This window comes from Adiantum capillus-veneris, chromosome 5, assembly GCF_014529385.1.
Source record: "Adiantum capillus-veneris isolate H3 chromosome 5, ASM1452938v2, whole genome shotgun sequence".
NCBI lineage: Eukaryota > Viridiplantae > Streptophyta > Polypodiopsida > Polypodiales > Pteridaceae > Adiantum > Adiantum capillus-veneris.
Window position 1 is genome coordinate 131,049,298 of NC_140935.1, and position 20,712 is coordinate 131,070,009.

The following is a 20,712-nucleotide window of genomic DNA, read 5'->3' on the forward strand; positions in this document are numbered from 1 at the left end:
TTTGCAGCAGACAGAATGCTTGTAATTGGAGGCGTAGGCAGAGTTGCAATCTAAATTTCAGACAGCCAATGGCTATTGCAGCAACAAGAAGCGCCGAATGATGAAGGGCGAGAAGCACATAAGGGAGTAGGCATGCAAGCGTATAAGGGAGCAAGGGCAATTGAAGTAGAAATGAGATGGGATTTGCATTTCAAGAAGCGTGGATTTGAGGTCAAAAAGAGACAAAGTTAAACAGCATATGGGAGGCGTCGTCTCTTGCAAATCAGACAGAGAAATCTGAGGCTGAAAGGGAAGGGCAATGCTCTTGAGAAAGGTGTTTCCTAAATGGAAGTGTGCAAGAAAGGCGACAACTCGACATTATAGGTAGATTTCTCTATGCATTTGAGAGGCGATTCATACCCAAAAAAAATTATACTGCATGACACGGTTGTGGGGGGAGCGGGGTAATCAGTTATTTGGAGCAAACTCGGAAGTGGCAGAAAATTCAACTTGGTAAAATTTCATGATAGGAAGTAGATAATCCAGCATCTCAAAGCAAACAAATTCAAGAATGGTATTTTTACTGAATTTTCCAAACACAAAATACATCACTGTTCTAAAATATCTCATTCAATTTACACAGACAATTAAATGAAGTTGCTTGGAGCATCATGCTATAAGAAGATGGAAAGAGCTAGATGATTTTGAGGATGACCTGGAGAAGGCATATGAATGGTTAGATGATCACAAAGAGGAGATGAGAATATCATGTTCTAGCAGAAAAAAGGTTTGCATTTTGCAAAAAGCATGTGAAAGGTTGAGGGATGCATATGATGATGAGCTCAAAGGGTAGTCAAGTGATGATGATGATGATGGATGGGTTTGCATGTTCCCATGGAGCCATGAAATGGGGATACCAAAGATGGAGGAGAAGGAGGTCCAAAAGGAGGTTGGTCAAAAGAGCCTAGAAGAGCCCCTAGATACCCGTACCCTATCACTAGATTATGCTTATGAAGTGGAAGTGGAAGAACCATTGGCCAAATTCATGAGGGTCATGTCATATGGGAAAAGTAACCTTGTTTGTGACGAGAAGCATGTCATACATAATATGATATTCTTCATGTTAAAGAGGCAAATAGTGAGATGAAAGGAAGGAGGATGTGATTGAGTTGTTTCTAGGTTCCATAGATGATGTGTACAAAATTTAGGATAAAGAATCAAATAAAGAGACATTCTCTAAAATCAACTTTTGTTGAGGAGGAAGTTTTGGGAAACATATCTGTTCAACTGGAATTTCCACCAGAAAGATCCACATAGGAGAAATTTATTGTAGTGAGATCCACACAGGAGGATATGCAGCCAAAGGATGCTTCAAAAATTGTATCTAAACCATATAATCAGAAGTTGAAATCAAAAAAACAAAAAGAGAAAAATAAGCAAAAGCAGGTGGAATATCACAAACAACAACAGGTGGAAAATCAGAAAAAGCAACAGGTGGAAGGTCAGCATAAATAGAAAAAAAGTCAACAAAGAAAGGGGAAAATATCACAAATAGAAGAAAATGAGCAGAAGGAGTTGATTGAAACTAGGGAGGAATTTCCAGCAAGCAAGTTTATTCAAGAGGAATATGGAGGAATAGGAGCAAAATCTATTCTTGGACATAAAAGCATGTTTGTTATAGATAATTGTTATGGTTACATTTCAAGTGTTGCAAGAATACCAAAGGAGTGGAGAGATGTTGATTTTGATAGTTGGCAAATTTGGATGGAAAATCAGACCATTGTCTCAAATGTTACGGATGATCAGGAGAATCAGAATTTTGATTCCGAATGTTTGGAAGGACATATTTTAATGTCACAAGTGGATATCAAGCAAGAATATGTTTCAGTTGCAAAGAATTTAACCAAGTACATTGATCTGGATGAGAATGGCTCAGGCAAAATCCTCACTGAGAGCATTCAGCAAGTGGATTGTCAAGAGCAAGTTTTTTAGGAGTTTAAATCAAGTTTATCAGGTTTTGTGGAGCAGCGAAAGATGTTTGAAATGTAGAATGATAAAACTTCAAGTTTAAGTTCAATGGATGTGCTTTCTGAAATTGATGTGGGTCAAGTTGTTATCAATCCAAACATACTTATCTTAGAAGACGTGTGTTTTAAAGCTAATGAGACAGTAGAAGTGGATTCTTATAGGATGGACCGTCAGATGTACATGGTGGATTATCACAAATAAAATTTTCATGTGCTGCAAAATTTGGACTTGCTGATTTTTGGAAGAGGAAGGTGTTACAATGTACATAATGATCAAGATTTATTGTTTGTAGATCAAATTACAAATGAACAAGTTCAGAGGATCTCTATGGATTAGAAGCAGCTTATTTACCTGATTGTGGTGGATATTCAGAACAGACAAGCGTAATTGATAGATGGATTAGATGGAATGTACCTTACACAAAAGGATAATCAGATTTTTAAAAGGCGAAGTTGGAAAAATTTCAATAGAAGTGTGGATATCTTGCAATGCGAAAAGTCAGCAATGCAATGGATTTATCAAAAATCTATAGAGCAATCTTTTACAGATGGAAAGTCAGCAGATATATAGAATTTCAAAGAGGATGTTCCAATGGAGTTTGTGTGGAATTGTTTCACCAAGGAGGAATGGTTGTCTACACTTTACTTTTGGAGTAGAGAACGCATGTTTTGGTTGCATAAGTTTGTTTTGTATGAGCTGATTTGGATGTATTTGTATATGATAGGTTCCCAACCTTGGCATATTGTAATCAAATGGAGTACTTGTATTTCACATTTGAGTGTGAGGAGATGCATTGTATGGGATTGCACATGTATGGGACTTGATGGATCTAGGAGGTGTAATTGTGAATCTTGGATTAAGTTCCAAGCCCTTTGCTTTGCACACTCTAGTCTATCTAGTTAGATTACAAATCAAGGGATTGTGGGAATCGAGTCAAATTTTGAGAAAATTTCAAGCCACCGAGCAATGCTTGTGTAAAAGGCATATCCAGCTTTTACTTATTTTAGCCCATACTTATAAGGTTTAAAGCCTAAAGTCAATTTTTGACCTTAATATCCGCGTGACTATCTTGGGAGTCTCACATGATCACGGAAGTTATGCCGTTCAGTTTTCCTAGATAACCTCTTGTAACCTTGTTCCACACAAGCAATGAAGGAGAAGAGCTTTCGTGTCTTGTCTCTATCTACGCGTATGTTCCGGACCCTGTATATTTTTTGCTAATGCTTCACCATAGTTAACACATTCAGACTTTGAAAACTACCAACAATATGTGGTTCAAGCTCATTGGAATGTTTGATCGGGATTTTACGATGTGAGCAGTCACCCTTCTTAGACAGCAATATGCCATCCAGTTTCCACAAGGAAGTTCCATGAAATTGTTTCTTATGAAGGCTAAAGTTATTCATGATCAGCTATGAAAAGTACACTAACAAGTACTCAGTTAGCTGCTTTGGTCCTCACATAGTTTCTTGAGGCATATGAAACCGTTTCTAGGACACTTTGGCTACAAATCACAAAGGAAAAGCTGGAATTTGATTATCTTGGGTCTTTTTGCATTGAGGAGGAAGCTGTGTTGATAACTCAAGGTATAATTTAGATTTTTGAGAAAGGTGTGGAAGCACTTGCTGCTTTGGATTCCAGAAAGAAGACCAAGAACCGTTCTTACAATTGTGGAAAGCGTGGTCATTTGGCTAAAGATTGCAAATCCAAAGGCAAAGACAGAGATTCTACAAAGGACAAGGTAAACGCAAGCACCATGAGGAAATCAGTGATAGTGACTCAAGGAGGGACAACAAAGAGGCTATTGGTGTAGTGGAGTCTACACTGACACGGACTCCCTCCTTCTAGTCACATGGAGACCAGTGCATCCACCAGCTTCTTCAGCCAAAGAGAGGCTTGTGAGTGACAGAGAGGGGTAAACAGTGCTCCGTATAATTAATTTGGACCCTTGTGTGGAGTTCAAGTTATCAGTGTTTGAACTTGTTGCAAGGAGCAAATAAGACGTATCTAAAATACTATGGATGAGTGCACCAATCCATTTTTGTTGGTCAGATCATGGACAGGATGTGTTCCACAATTCATTATCTTGGAGTATTTTGGACATATGTGCTCACAGTTAACGAATGGGGATTCTTGGACGTAGTGTGGTCTACAGTTCAATTTTTCTAAAAGACAACCAATGCTCAAGATGGCATTTTTCCTAGGTACAAAGTTGAGGGTAGCAAAACCAAGGTTTACCTAATTGGTGGCCACTAATGGGGTGTCCATGATAGCTTCTTCATCGACTTGGTCTCACTAATTATGTCCACTATGAGTTGTAGAGAGGATCTTAGAGTTTTGGCATCTCAAGTGAACCGCCCAATGTGAACCATTATTTATTTTGGCTTTTAGGTATTTATTTTACTTATTTGTCAAAGTTTGGGTAGGGTAATTTATTGAGTATGGTATATATGTAGCTGTTTTGTATTGTTTTTAAACTAATTCTTATACACAATAGAACATATCAGTTCAAAAGACAACTCGCTTTAGAAAAGAGTAAGAGAAAAGCACAAAAACAACTCAATCTTTGATTCATTTTTGCACATTACAGTGAGAATGAAGTGTCATTCTAATGTTTTTGTACAACGGATATTCAAGAGTAGTGGTATCTAAAGTGACAGGCTTAGGTACACCAATGGCAGACAGCAGCTTTAAGCCAAAAAGACCCTAAGTAAAGATAGAGTCATCACCTGCATCCATATAAACAAGATAACAGATTTGTTGGCCTTGAATTACAAGTGTCAAAGAACTTATCAGTTGTCATCTATGTCCTACTTAAAATCTTTTACCTTAAACCTACCACCCAATATTGTATGAAGTCGTCTCACTGAGTTTTTCGAGAGGATTTTATCCATTTTAAATCATTTTCAATTTTTCCACGATCCGAAGGTCATCACTCCTTCAAATTCAATGAAGGAGATCATAAGTTATAAATAAAAATAGTAAGTATATCCATTTTTTAGAAAGAATTTATATTTATTTAAATAAGATAAATTTTGATCAAAAGGCCACTACCCTTGTGATCCAAATGTTTAACCAAAATCATTGTTTGATCAGAAGACCACTACCCCTTGTGATCCAAATATTTAACCAAAATCATTGTTCTAGAAATGTTAGAGGTAAGAGGTCTTTTGCCACATTTATGATCTTTTAATACATAAACGCTATCAAGTTAGCAAAATGCTCAAACTCTGCCATGCTTTGCTTTTATTGAGATTTTATGAAAACAGAGAATTTAGCGATGTAAAAAGAACTACTTAAAGTAGTACTGATCCAAGAAAGCACTCGGGTACGTAGACAAAGTGTGGTAAAAGTTAGCAATAATCTTTCCTTAGTAAGATAAATTTACTAGATGTAGTTAGGCAGGCACCTATATATGAACAATGCATGAACTATAAGCAAGATAGTTATGTGCTCTAGGGTTTTTTTTATAAGTACCATACAAGTGTAAGGAAACCAAACCTTTTTTGTGTGAACAGAAGTGGTAGAACGAACTTATTTAACCTAAATTATCAAACAAGATGAGTAACTTTTAACATAGGTCATGACCAAGACATTAGTATTACAATGGTGTATATTATTAAAAATTGTGTCTAGTTGAATGCCTAACAGCTAGGTGATCAACAAAATATCAATCCTCTAAATCATTTATGTTAGTAAGTACTATCAAAGACGATTACCCCACTCAGGAGTTTTTTGAATAAAATCAGCAAATCAAATATCAAACTTCACCAAAAAGCCATCGACTTACAACCAAATCAAGGGGAGGGAGCCACATTTGCTTAATCAATCCCCACAATCATAAAACTTTAATACAATCGCGATCGGCAGATCACCCACAATGCTCAAGAAAAATTATATACACCAAACGACAGAATCAGCAAGAGCATTTTAATTTCTTTTTTCAAAAAAATGTTGTGAAACGTTTAGAAAAACAAAAAAACAAATGTTTTGCTTTCAGAATATATGCGGCACCAACCTGTGAAGGAGGGTTTTGATCAACCAACTCCATAGCGTTTTTTTGAACAGGAAGTCAAGATTTAGTTCAAAGCGCAGCAGCAAGCACTCACCCACACTCAACTCACTTTCCAAAACACACATACATGTCAAGGCTAAGTGAGGGGAAAAGCATCCCTCACCTCTATTTATAGTGGTTGAGGGAGGTAGCACCATCAATTCTGAGAGGAGAGAAACCCTCAAGTCGAGCCTCCACAATCGGATCAAGGCCCGAGACAATCAGCTACACAGAGCAAGTGATAGGGTGAATAATACAAGTACAGAAAATACTAAGTGGCGTGATACCTTAGAGAGAAATGCCCGATGCATGCAGTTTGCAAACCACCAGGGTACAAGAGTAAAGGGGAGGGAAGAGACTATAGGTTAAGGGGTAGATTTCAAGAGAATAATTACCACGACAGTTCAGGGGGAGTGTATTCATTAAACGCCAAGTACCTATCAAGGTCAAGGTAAAAAAAACTCCCACCCATCTTTTTACAAGGGCTATAGGGTTTGTACCCATAGGAGAAAGAGTTTTTAAGAGATATTAGTACATGTAACAAAGCAATCATGCGAGTAGTTTATTATAAAAATACTCACCCATTGAATCCCACATGGCGCAGATTTCTAAGTGGGAAAAAAATGGAGGGGAGGAGGTGGGTTAATGTTTGTAACTAACATTCCCATTATCAGTTAGTGCCTTGCAAAACTGAAGAGAGGTCTTCCATATCTTTAAAGTGGGATATTTCGATGTGTAAGTTCCAATTTAAATAACAAACTTTAATATTGTAAGCAATAGTTAGTAATTGACAAATGTGTGTGTGTGTGTGTGTGTGCGCACGCGCGTGCATGCGTGCACACTACATATTTAGATGCACGTTTAGTATAATGTGGATATCTCTCTATATACTAAACGAAATTCGTTTAGTATATAGGGTTGGGAGCTCACCATCTGTCATGTGTCGCTCTCTCCCCGTCCAAAAGACACGTAACGCACTCGTTTATATAATATACAAAATGTGTCTACAATAAGTTGTGTGTGTGTGTGTGTGTGTGTGTGTGTACAAGCATGTTGGCACATGTACATTCATTTTGAATCACTCACAAAGTGAGTGGTCACAACCAATGTGAGGAAAGAAGCAAATAGGAATGGAGTGAGTTGATTTTTTGTGGCTCAATTTTCCTCTTAGAAGAGCTCTATTCACATTAGCCAATTACGTGTCTTGAATGCCTAAAGCTAAGGCCTTGGAAGTTGAATAGTAGCCAAGCCAAAAGAAAAAATCAGAAAAAGTATACTTGACGCATTTGTCTTTTCAAAAAGCGAAGGAGAGTTGTAATAGAAGAAGGTGAAAAGAAAGTTTATTAAGATGCCCTTTCAGACAGCCAACACAAAACGTTGCTACAGAGAGAGCCACACTATTTTTTTCTCTTCTCACATCATGCCTCTTACTTCATGGTAGGGTCAAAAATATGATCAAATCTATTACATTTTTATCATAAGGTTGCATCTCTCTCTCTCTCTCTCTCTCTCTCTCTCTCTCTCTCTATATATATATATATATATATATATATATATATATATATATATAATATATATATATATATATAAAACACCCCAAAACAATTTTAAAATACCTCTTTGTTTGAGATTTTGACTCCAATAGAAAAACTAGAAAACATTATAAAATTTTGACTTAAAAAATAGATCCTGATTCCTATATTACAAAATTTGACCTCTCAGAGAGCCACAAACAAAATATCTGGAAAAAGTGCGGAGAAAAGTGCATCCAGCGTGTCGCTTTTATTGGCCTTTTTCTACTTGTTTCCTTTTAGAAAAGAGGGTTGCCCCAAGAATGTGGGAGAACTTGGCCCCCGCGCATTTTCAAAGGTATGAGCTGGGACAGCAAATCGACACACGTTTTGCAGTGGAAAGACTAGACGCTCCACAGAGTCCCACTCCCACATACATACATACACTTTTGGTGGAACGTCACCACACACATGCACGCACAGCGCAGGGACGAGCCGCTCTCGCAAAGTATTATGATTGCAAACTGTCCCTTCCAAATGCGGGAGGGCGTCCTCGGAGGAGCAATAAGAAGCGCCCACTTCCGCTTTAGAAAGCATCGCTGCTTGTGATCAACTCACAACAGCAGAAAGCTTTCATCGCATACCACTCTCTCTCACACACGCACACACACAGATCACCCAATTGGGAATTCCTGCCACCTCTTCTTCTAGCTTTGTGAAATTCTGCGGTCACCATGATGACGATGATGCACACCGCTGCCCTCAGAGATGGCGTCCCCCCTACTCACTACCATCATGTTCCATTAAGATCTTCCAAGTCTCTTGCAGCTGATCATGAAGTAGTGGCTGCGTCTTCAATGATGAAGGAGCTGGCACAATTGATTTTCAACGAAGAGGAAGATATTGCTGCGGAATTCGCCAGATTCAATTCAGTCACAAAAGTTTCTGATGAGCTGCATGAGGACCCTGATGAGAATCCGAGTGATGAAGATGATGAAAATGATGATGATGACCAAGAGGATTGGAAATACCCAGAAACAAATTTCAGCGACTGCGGCATTGATCCAAGAGATGAGGGAACGGCGGACAAGTGGATCAAAAGGCACCCTGAATTGGTTCGCTTGACAGGAAGACACCCGTTCAACAGCGAGCCACCCCTCTCTTGTCTCATGCAGCATGGCTTCCTCACACCGACCAGTCTTCATTATGTGCGTAACCATGGGTATGTGCCACAGGCAGAGTATGACGAGTGGCGTGTCGAGATTTCTGGGCTCGTCCGACGCCCTCAAAGCTTCTCCATGAAGCAGCTGGTAGAGGAGTTCACACCTCGTGAGCTTCCTGTAACGCTGGCATGTGCTGGAAACCGTCGCAAGGAGCAAAACATGGTAAAGCAGAGCATTGGCTTCAACTGGGGCCCTGCTGCCATCTCCACGTCTGTTTGGCGAGGTGCTCGACTGTGTGACATATTGCGCCACTGTGGGGTAATACAAAAGAGATCAAAGCAGCATCAAGAGCTATTTGTGTGTTTTGAAGGTGCCGAAAAATTGCCTGGTGGTGGCGGCTCACATTATGGGACAAGCATCCCTCTAGAGATGGCCCTTGATGAGAGTCGGGATGTGTTGGTAGCTTATTCGCAGAATGGGCGCCAATTGGAGCCAGACCATGGATTTCCGGTGCGCATGATTGTACCAGGATTTATTGGCGGCAGAATGGTTAAATGGCTCACTCGCATTTATGTATCCGATGGCGAATCCAACAGCCACTACCATGTCAAAGACAACCGAGTTCTTCCTTCGCATGTTGATGCGGAGAAGGCCAACGCTGAAGGTAATGAACATGTGTCGCATGATTCATTACTGCTGTAGCCTGTACCTTCTCAAAGTTATCCTGCATTGTTAATAAAGCATTGACATAGGCTCAATAGTGCTTCTGTTCATTCATTTGAATTTACCTTCCACTTCTCCTTCTTGTTCAGACTGGTGGCCTAGGCCTGACTACCTCATCAATGAGCTCAATATTAATTCTGTCATCACCTCACCAGCCCATGGAGAGGTGGTGCAAATCACAATGCAAACTCCATACATTGTGCGCGGCTATGCTTACTCAGGTATTTCAAAAACAATTGCTCACAAATAAAATCCAGTTGTCTTTTATTGCAAGCCCTCAGATCTGATAAATGAGACTATGTAATGTAGGAGGGGGACGCAAGGTGATTCGAGTAGAAGTAACCACGGACCAAGGGCAAAGCTGGCAGGATGCTCGAGTGATCCGTACTGAGAAACCTACAAAGTACGGCAAGTACTGGTGCTGGTGTTTTTGGGAACTTCCCATAGATGTGGTCGATCTACTGCAAGCCAAAGAGCTGGCAGTTCGCGCCTGGGATGCTGCCATGAATACACAGCCTCAGAACCTCACCTGGAATGTATTGGTATTCCCTCAAACCTTTAAGACACATGGTACGTGTTAATCCAACTCTAAACATTTTCCTCTTACCAATCTGGTATTGCTTACCTATCTGTGCAGGGCATGATGAACAACTGCTGGTTCAGAGTGAAAATCAACATTTGTAATTTGAGCTCCACTTCCACTATAGGCCTAGCTTTTGAGCACCCAACCGTCCCAGGTAACCAAACTGGAGGCTGGATGCGGCCGCCTGCCAGCGAGGCTGGTAGTCCTGCTGCTGGAAAAGCAGCCGAGTCTAGCCTTACAAAGGTGGCTATCGGCAGGAGCCTATCAACACCTGCTTTATCAAGCCATGCAACTGCACGAACAATAAGTAATGCAGAATTCAAGCAGCACAACACTCCGGATTCTCCGTGGATTGTGGTTCACAACAGTGTGTATGATTGTACCAAGTTTTTGAAAGATCACCCAGGTGGGAAGGACAGCATTCTGATCAATGCTGGGTGTGACTGCACCGAGGAATTTGACGCCATACACTCAAGCAAAGCAAAGGCCATGCTGGAAGATTACAAAATTGGTGAATTGGGCTCATTCGGTAGTCATGTGATGAGTACGGATTCCACGCCTGACAACTCTATCCATGGAGGTACCCAAGTATTGAGCCATCTAACGGGCCATGGTGTCGGAAATGATCATCAGAATTTCCATCTAGCCACCATAAGTGAGGCGGTATGCACTGCCCTTGATCCTCGAAAGAAAATCCCCTGCAAGCTCATTGCAAAGCAAGTGCTTAGCCATGATGTACGCTTGTTCCGCTTTGCACTGCCTCGAGAGGACCAGGCTATGGGGCTTCCCTGTGGAAAGCATATTTTTGTCATGGCAAAGATTGATGGCAAGCTATGCATGAGGGCCTACACTCCTGTCACGAATGACAAAGAGATCGGCTACTTTGAGCTTCTGGTGAAGGTTTACTTCAAGGGCACAAATGGGAGCTTCCCTAGAGGAGGTCTCATGTCACAACATCTAGATGCATTGCAAATAGGTGATATAGTAGACGCGAAGGGCCCTCTAGGGCACATCCACTACCTAGGTAAGGGCACTTATCAAGTAGATGACAAGAGATGTCACATGAAAGCATGTGCCATGTTGGCAGGGGGCACAGGTATAACACCCATGTACCAACTTATCCGAGAAATGTTGGAAAATCCGGTCGATCAAACACAGATCTTCTTAATTTTTTCCAACAGGAAAGAGGAAGACATCATGCTACATCAAGAGCTAGACAAATGGGCAAGGAATCATCCCTCTCGCTTCAAAGTATGGTATATATTGAGCTCTCCTCCTCATACTTCCTGGAAGTATGGCACGGGCCGAGTAAACGAGCAGACCATCAAGGCCCATTTCCCTCCTCCATCAGAGGAGCTCACAGTTTTCTTGTGTGGACCTTCTCCCATGCTTAAGCAAGCCTGCTATCCAAGCTTGTCGAAGCTTGGCTACAGTGCAGACCGCATTTTTGAATTCTGAGGGCACAATCTGCATATTGCCTGTAATTAGTAGACTAAACAGCACTGCTAAATATTACCAATATAGATTCTTGTAACTATTAAACCTTTTTTCAAAGTAACAAATGGAGAGGTTTGTACTTAGCTAATGAGAATCAGGTTGAACCCTAATGAAAATGCAGTCGTGTGCATGAGTCCAGTCTTATACTGTTAAAGTCAGCGCAAATAAAATTGCTGATTTTGCATGTAATGAAGTTTACCTTTATACAAGTGGATGCAGCTGGTTTAAAGGCATAAAAACAACCACTTTACCATCTTCACACATCTACTCCTAACAGAAGGGTCTCAAACCATGAGTTCATGGCAGGTCTTTATCTTCTGCAGTCAATCCAATTTCATGGGCATAAAAAAGACAGTTCTCTATCTTTACGCATCTATTCCTTGGTTAAAACTTTTCAAAAGGCAACAGCTATTACTTTAAAAACAAAGATATGTGGAAATCGGGACGCCCATTAAGAATCGTTATGGAGGATCAAAATAGAATAATTTAGTAAACATAACTACACAAACGACTAAGAGATTCAATAATTAAGATTCATTGATTGGTATGACCACATAGTCATGTATACAATGACTATATGGTCATTGTATACAATGAAAGTTTGTAGGAATAATGACTAGTGATCAAAAATGGAAAATGAGGGTAGAGCATGGTTTCTTAAATAGATATCTTCCATGAGCTGAAAATGCTCCTTTTGGTAGGTATGAATACCTAAATTATCTCCCCTAAAGAGTGATATTTCCTCAATCATGGTGAGTTGAATGGCAGGCTAAATTCCAGTAATTGTGGTGGGTCACGTATGACCGAAGTGCATGGGACATAGGTGTAAAGACCGTATAAAGTAGTAATAAAGGACAATAACCATGGAAATCATTTACCAACATTCCCTCCTTAATTGCTGTCCATGCTAGTAGGCTTCGGGAAGCTACAAGCCTAGGTGATGATGTCACTCACACCCTTTTGCTTGCCCCCAACCGAGCTCCAAACGCATGATGCTTCATCAAGACACCTCACATGGGAAAGATGCCCCCCTACCCAAGGAATCAAGAGTAGAGTGGTAAAGCAATCCGCTGGTCAAGTCTGCAACTTCATGTGAGGGTCCATTACGAGGCTTGGCCTCATAGCCCCTCCTCAGCTCCAGCTTTCCTCATATCCCCAACAGCTCAGGCTCTTGTGATGGTGATCCTTGGTCTTGGCCCTCCACGAACCCCTCCTTTGTAGGTGATCCTGGTACCAAAGTGGTGTGTAATTGTGCACGAGGGAAAAGGTCTTACCCTCTCTAGGGGGGTACCGTCTAATTCTTAATCAAAGGATATTAGTAAACCAAAAGTATTTATACATTGATGATAATGGTTATTCTATGACTCCTCAAGGGCTTTACAAATTGGAAAACAGCAGTTTTCACCGTAGCTCCAAGAACTAGGGAAGTGAAAAGAAGGCTTTTGGTTGACAGCAAAAGATTAATTGATCACTCGCTCTCCCCTATGCATGGGATCAGATTTGATATTTATGAACACCTTAGGAAGCGCTTCATGGCGGCAATACCATACACATAAAAGCAAATTAAGCCTTAATTGGCATTGAACCCAACAACAAAATCGACAAAAGACTGAGAATTGCTGGTGATGCAACTTCTTAGAAAGAAGTTTAGACACAGCAAGATTAGCGAAGAAGGCTCAGCACACGGAAAACCTTGCAACGTCTGCTCACTGGTCTCCTACAAAGACTTAAGCTTGATCCACACGAGCTTATGCCTTGAGCCCTCCAGTGCTGCTCGTTTGATCTGAGGCAGGTTGTCTAATTCGGTAGGCGCTTGAAGTATGGTCTTTAGATGTCTTTAAGATTTGCAGCTCTGGTAGTGACAATAGTTTGATGAACTTGAATGCTGCAATGACTAACGGCAGCAATTAACTCGTTCGAAGGCTTCTCCCAGAGATGATGAAGCTCCATGTGTAGAGAGAGAGAGAAGGAGAATGACACCCGATGGGGTCCCAACCACCGCTCTCAAGGGACCCCCACACCATTGCCCATGTGGTATTTGCTTTTGATTGCGTAGATGGAATGTACACACATGCAATACCTCAATGCAGACACTATTGACTCGCATGGGGAATGTCGCCACGATAACCCTTCAAAAAAGCACCTCTGGGGCTGATTTTATGCACCTTTGATCCGTCTCAATGAGGGGTTGCTGATGGCCACCCAGGTAGATCTGGGGCTGATTTGCGCTCCCAATGTGAGAGGAAACAAGGGCTGAAAGCTCAAATGATGATGGAGCAGATAATGGACAGCAATGGAGCACTAGATACGGCGAGGGAATGGCCAAGAAGAGGCTCAATGGGCTGCCGAAAGACCGGGCTGTAGCAAGGAGATTAGCGTTAGCAGATCAAGAACATCACCGGCGATGGAAACGGCTGAAAACTGAAAACGCTGGGCTGTTTTGCTGGTCCAGAACAGGCTTCCAAGATGAGATTTAAATTGTTGGCTGATCTGCTCCTTTTATAGGGTAAGAATACTGCTTATAAACCCTTAGGATTTAGGTAGGGCAAACTTGGAAGACAAAGTTATAAAAATAAATCATTTGAAATGATTTATTAATTAACTTGTCCAAGCAAACTTTTTGGGTGAAACCGTCGCACATCTGCTTACCTGGGAATCCGACTGACGCGGGGAATGGCTCTTTGGATTTCTCCAACCTAAAACTACATGCATGTCATGCCATATGCCTCTGTAGTGTAACAACATCTGTCAAAACGCTTGTACAATCCATTTATGCAAGAGGGTTCCAAAACTATGCATGCCTTGCGAACACGCTCACAAAATTTGCAGTACTAATCCTCCTAGGATTCTAGACACTCTTATCTACGGATAGGTACAGATTTGACTCTAGAAGTCGACGAAGCATGTCCACGTGGCACATAGAGCCATGTGCACGTGACATCCACTCCTAATTGAGTTAGAGAAGTAACCTTGAACAAAACGCTACAACACACACTCAAACACTAGAGAGAAAAAATTCAAAGATTAGTGGATTAGTGCAAAATCTTCAAAGCTCTGATACCAATGTTAGGTGCAGCAAAATTGAAATGGTGACAAGATCTAGACTTTACAATTCCAAAAATCTTTACTTTTTTTCCTTATTCCAAAAATCTTTACTTTTTTTCCTTGCTTGAATGTGTACTACTTAGCACAAATGATGGTTCCTTTTATTTCTTTGCAAAGAGAGCATGAGAGAGGTAGAGATGTGCAGAGAGAGAGAGAGGAGAATTACACCCGATGGGGTCCCAACCACCCCTCTCAAGGGGCCCCCACAATGTTGTCGATGTGGTATTTGCTTTTGATTGCGTAAATGGAATGTACACACATGCAATACCTCAATGCAAACCTCTTTTGACTCGGACGGGAATGTTGCACGATAACTCTTCCAAATGAAGCACCTCCGAGTTTGATTTGATGCATCTTTGGATCCGTCTCGATGAGGGGTTGCTGATGACCACCAACAGGTAATCTAGGAATGATTTGCGCTCCCGACATGGAAGGAAACAAGGCCTGAAAGCTCAGATGATGATGGAGCCGATAATGGACAGCAATGAGAGCACTCGATGCGGCGAGGGAATGGCTGAGAAGAGGATCAATGGGCTGCCGAGAAAACCGGACTGCAACAAGGAGATTAGTGTTAGCAAATCAAGGACATGTTCGGCCATGGAAACGGCTAAAAGCTGAAAACGCCGGGCTGTTTTTCTGGTCCGAAGCACGCTCGCGATGAACGCTGGTTGATCTGCTCCTTTAATAGAGTAAAAATATTGCTTATGGACCCCTTAGAACTAAAGTAGGGCAAACTTGGAAGACAAAGTTAAAAAAATAACTCACTTGAAATGATTTATTAATAAACTTGTCTAGGCAGAGTTTTTGGGTGAAACCGTCTCACATCTGCCCACCCAAGAATCTGATTGACACAAGAAATGGCTCGTTGGATTTCTCAAATCTAAAACTAGATGCATGTCATGCCAAACACCCACGGTAGTGTAACAACACCTGTCAAAACACTTGTACAATCCATTTATGCAAGAGGATTCCAAAACTCGAAAACTTGATCTAATGAACTCGTCCAGACATGTAGGTCCTACGAACAGGCTCACAAAATTACACGTACTAATCCTCCTAGGCTTCTAAACACTCTTATCTAGGGATAGGTACAGAATTGGCTTTGGAAGTTGACGAAGCATGTCCACGTCACACTTGTTAGAGTTCATATTCATGTCCGGTGGTAGCTCCAGTATCTCCGAGGAGCAGATTAGGGAGTGAGGGTTGTAGTGTGGCTGTGCCCGACCAGTGTGAGGTTGTTCACTCATGTGGGGTCATGTCTAGCCATGTTTAGCTCGGGTTTTGGCTTGATTCCATGGCCTTTAATTGTTCTACAGGTCCCCCTCAGCCTATGGGCATTCAGTGCCTGCTCTCTACTTATTTTTCCCATATTTATTATGGTCGTGGGGCTGGAGGAGTGGGTCGGGCAGCCTGAGGTCAGCCCTATATAGGCAGGCAGGGGGAGGTCACTTTCAGTGTGGTGTGTGCAGCCCAAGGCAGGGCGCCCTCATGGGCAGCCCATTCAGCCAGCGTTTTGGCAGCCAGAGGAGAGGGGAGGGCCAACGTTTTTGCTCCTCCTTTCCCTTGCGTTTGTCATGGAGCAAGGAAGTTCTCTAGCGTTTTTGCCAGGCAGCAGTCCAGCGTTTTTGGCCTGAGGAAGGGGCAGCATGCACTCGTGGGCAGCAGGTCCTTTCCTTGTGTTTCTCCTTCTTGAGGCAGATGCATGGAGGCGCTATGACCTGGCACATGCAGAGCACCTCCATCATGGTGCAGGCATACAAGAGGAGCAGATCCATGTTCGTCATGGGGCAGCCACACCATAGGGCAGCGCCGATCCGGTTCCTTCTCCCTTTAGATCAGCCTTCCTGCCAAGAGGAGATCCCGCCAGAGCCTCGGTTCCATAGGAGGCTAAGGCAGCCCATGACGAGACCGTGTGAGTGGCCTCGTGTGTAGGAGCAGTTGGCAGTGTCAGTAGCAGTCGCAGTTGTGTGTCCTCGGGTCTATCCATTGGCATGTCAGTTCTATGTAGGACCACCATTGGTTACTTGTATGAACAGATTGTTATCAGCATGGAGAGCCTTTCCCAGATCTCTCTCTCTCTCTCTCTCTCTCTCTCTCTCTCTCTCTCTCTCTCTCTCTCTCTCTCTCTCTCAGATATCCCGTCTCTCTACCTCAGTGATCTCTCTTCTCCACAGGTGTGCCTTGTTCATGTGTTTGGCATTGCAAGTGTTCTAGAATGGAGTCGAGGTACCCACCGGATCACGAGCCAGGCCTTGTCTTCGTTGCATCTTTCGCTGCCACCTTTGACATAGTATCAAAGCTCTATGGTGTTACAACCACCTGAGTGCTCGGATATGGCTGATCCGGTGCGGTCTTGGACATGATTGAGAGAGAAGAAGCTTGCTGTTTTTTTCTGGTTTTCTCCAAGTTTGGGGCAGCTTTAGGTATGTGAAGGCCTTGGATCTTCATCTACGACTTCCCCGCCTTTACCTTGATTACCCCGACCTCTATTCACTGAGGGGAACCCAAAGAGACTCCAGGATGTGTAGTAGTGTTGAATTGATTTAGTTATCCCAGATGGAGTCATGTTACCGTGCTTTCCCGCAAGGGGAGCATGCGGTTGTTGGATCTAGAGGAGGAGCTACTCATTTCCGGCTTCTTCTACAGAGAGAAGCGTTTGGACAGCAGTAGGATCTTCTTCATCCCTTTTGGAGGAGCTTTTTGTGGCTGTGTTTTCTTCGAGAAGATGGATTGGCAAATTTGCTTTGCCTTTTGCAAATGCACGTCTTTCTTGTAATTGTCGACGGAGCTTCCTATCCTTTGGGTAACAGGTTGATGATTCAGTTGCACTTTTCCTCCAGATTGTGGATTATGGACGACAGAGGGGGATTTCTTTCCGACTTGAAGCAGGGGATGTTCCACGATTTTTCATTTTCCATCTATGGATGGAAGTTCCAGTTCCGGCTTCAGTAGACTCTTGTTTATCCGGTATGCAGCAGTTCAAGTGCATGTTCCAATGCATATGTTGGAGTTGGCTTTGCAGGCAGAGGGGGATACTTCTACCTTCAGAACCACTTCTTGTTTTATCATCTGACTGTCAAAGTCGACGATGTGGAAGCGTAGCGACCAAGGAGAGTGAGCACGAGAGAGAGAGAGAGAGAGAGAGAGAGAGAGAGAGAGAGAGAGAGAGTGTCCTGAACCAATCAACCTTGGCAATGAATAACTGAATGTATATACAGTGGAGGCAAGGGGTTGCTTATATAGCAAACTCAGTAAATTGCCCTACCCAAGACTTTGACAAATAAGTAAAATCAATACCTCAAAGCAAAACTAAATAATGGGATCACATTGGGCAGTTCACTTGAGATGCCAAAACTCTTAACGCCCTCTCTGCAACTCATAGTGGACATCAATAGTGAGACCAAGTCAATGAAGAAGCTACCATGGACGCCCCAATAGTGGCCACCAACTGGATACACCTCACTGTTGCTCTCCTCAACTTTGTACCTGAAAGTAATGCCATCTTGTGCATCGTTGCCTTTGTAGAAACTTTGAACTGTAGACCATACTACGTCCAATAATCCCCATTCGTGAACTGTGAACACATCACGTCCAAAATATAAAACTCCAAGATAATAAACTGCTGGAACACATCCCGTCCATAATCTGACCAACAACAATGAATTGGCGCGCCCATCCATAGTGTTTTAGACGTCTGATTGGTTCCCTGCCAGATGCATGTGCATTGAATTCCGACCTACAGGTCCAACAGCAATAACTTGAACTCCAACACAAGGGTCCAAAAGAATTATAGGGAGCATTCATTGTCCCTCTCTCCCACTCACAAGCCTCTCTTTGGCTGAAGCTAGTGGTGACGCTTGTCATTTGACTAGAAATCTGACACGTCGAGGCCACTATGGCCGCCGCCATGTGTGCCATGACGATCTCCTCTGTCAAATCTTTATTACCGTAATCTCTGTCCAGCTTGCCTTTATCCTTGTCTTCTTGCGAGTTCTTGCTTTTGCCTTGGCTTCGAACTCTCGAGCCAAACAAAGCGTCGAGTCACATTCATGACAACTGTGATCGTACCTCGTGGGTACCGAGGCAGCTAACTGAGTACTGGTACTGCCATCCTTGTCCAGCTTGCCTTTGCCACTCTCCTCTAGCAAACTTGACCATTTGATTTTGACTTCACAATCTAGAGCCAAACAATTTGCCGGGTTCCTTGAGAATTGTGCCGGTGCACAGGCTGCTAACTGGATAACTGACGATCCGTTATCCATAGCTTTTGGTTGGTTTTGGTCGATGCCGTTGGGGGTGCTCAAGCAAGGGGGGGCCATTTTGAAGTTGCAAGAACTAGAAACTTGCACTCCTCGCACTCCAAGGGCCGTTGTACTAATCCCAAGAAATTCCGCTCCACTGGCATTCCCAAAACACTCCAGAGATTGGGTACAAAACCCTCTCTTAAGTTCCACTCTCCGCTGCTTCATCTCCCAAGACGCTCCACAAGCTGCTTCATAAAATTTTCTTCTCCCAAGTTGCTCCGCACCTCCTTTTTGTCTCCCAAGCCACCGCTCTTGTTGTCTTTCTCTAGATCTCCAAAGGTGTCCTCCACAGCTTGTGGGAACCTCTCTCGAGCCACTGTTTTTAACTTTGCTAAGAAACCTTTGCAATCTCTCTGGGGTTTTAAAAAAAACGCAGCAAGAAAAGGAGGGAAGGCAAGAGGCCAGCTTTTCGAAACGCTGCAATGGCATTCCAAAAACATTGGGGTGTGTCTCCTGTTGGGCTGCGTTTTGGCAGCACTTTGAGATGCCGCAGGGAGAGGAAACGCCGACGACGAGGTAGTCTTCTCCTCTCTTCTGGGCTGCTCCACGTCCAAGGCCTTCAAGCGCGAGCTACACCAAGAAGCTCTGATACCATGTCAAAGTCGATGACGCGGAAGCGTAGAGACCAAGGGGAGAGAGAGAGAGAGAGAGAGAGAGAGAGAGAGAGAGTCTCCTGAACCAATCAAACTTGGCAATGAATAACTGAATGTATATACAATGGAGGGAAGGGGTTGCTTATATAGCAACCTCAATAAATTGCCCTACCCAAGACTTTGACAAATAAGTAAATTAAATACCTAAAAGCCAAACTAAACAATGGGATCACATTGGGCAGTTCACTTGAGATGCCGAAACTCTAACTCTGACTTCCTCAGATGAGGTTTAGAGGTGGAGCATGCGGTGCCAGACCCTTAGCCAACAATGACAGCAGTACGAGGAGGTTATGTTGGAGCATGGACCCTTCCTTTCTCCATGTTTTCTCCTTTCCCCAGTGGTAGTGTGGCCCTACTGGTTTGGTCACTTCCTTGCCCTCTTGTGAGCTTGTTAATATCAGTTGTGGGACAGTTTACGATCCTTCTCAGCTAGTCTACAACAGTTTTGGGACAGGTTTACAACCCTTTATGGGCAGTTTTTCTTAATGATCGACAGCAAATTTGTCGAGATCCTTTGGATGACAGGTTTGCACGTAGTGTCGGCAGTTAGTGGGAACATCTAGTGCCTACTCCCGCTGTCAGCAACATTTGGATGCTTCTTCCATACATCCCTTTGGAGAGCTCCAACCTTGGGGGCAGCCCTTCTTCAGGGTGTGCAGATTTGGCCACGGCTGGCTAGAATCGCAGTTCTGCCCTTGCAGTTTTGTGCCCACTTTTTTGGCATGTTACAAATCAGCCCTAGCGTTCTTCACGGGCTAGTTCCTTGAGCTGGTCCTTTACTCTGCGTTTGAGTATTGGAGTTATATTGTGTAGTGGATACTGATTGCACAAGTTTAGTAGTGGGTATGTTCTTTTCAACACAAGTACAAAGGGCAGTTTTTTTATGAAGATTTTAAGGAAGCAAGTTACAACAATGGCAGTATATGTGCTATTCCGAGTCTGTATGCCGTTTGGCATATTGTATTGGATTGTACCGACCAGTTTGATCTTGGCAGATGCAGAGATATGGCGAACATTTGATTTGATCTCAGGGAGTTTGCTTGAGTAGCTAGGTCTTTTTGGCATAGTTACATGGGGACGGGGACGGGGACGGGGACGGGGACGGGTCTCGG

At 42.8% G+C, this 20,712-nt stretch overlaps 1 protein-coding gene and 1 long non-coding RNA gene across 2 annotated transcripts in view; one reads left to right on the forward strand and one right to left on the reverse strand.

The window, feature by feature from the left end:
* Nucleotides 1–4,564: 4,564 nt before the first annotated feature.
* The window catches only part of LOC147458119 (uncharacterized), a 35,044-nt gene continuing 18,896 nt past the window's right edge, over nt 4,565–20,712 (reverse strand). The window contains exons 3-4 of the long non-coding RNA XR_015188017.1: nt 6,186–6,286; nt 4,565–4,736 (exon numbers count right to left, since the gene is read on the reverse strand). This is a non-coding gene — a long non-coding RNA (uncharacterized LOC147458119). The remainder of the gene's footprint in view (nt 4,737–6,185; nt 6,287–20,712) is intronic.
* Nucleotides 7,939–11,648, forward strand: LOC147458120 (nitrate reductase [NADH] 1-like). Its single transcript, XM_086512864.1, has 4 exons — nt 7,939–9,399; nt 9,548–9,679; nt 9,768–10,000; nt 10,096–11,648. Exons 1-4 carry the CDS (start codon nt 8,307–8,309, stop codon nt 11,497–11,499), a joined length of 2,862 nt encoding a protein of 953 aa, XP_086368990.1. The 5' UTR covers nt 7,939–8,306; the 3' UTR covers nt 11,500–11,648.

Excerpts from the sequence above, each read along its gene's own strand:
- LOC147458120 (XM_086512864.1), top strand. The coding sequence starts at position 8,307 with ATGATGACGATGATGCACACCGCTGCCCTCAGAGATGGCGTCCCCCCT. Across the intron at positions 9,400-9,547 it reads GGAGAAGGCCAACGCTGAAG|ACTGGTGGCCTAGGCCTGAC; the intron begins GTAATGAACATG and ends CTTCTTGTTCAG. Across the intron at positions 9,680-9,767 it reads GCGCGGCTATGCTTACTCAG|GAGGGGGACGCAAGGTGATT; the intron begins GTATTTCAAAAA and ends TATGTAATGTAG.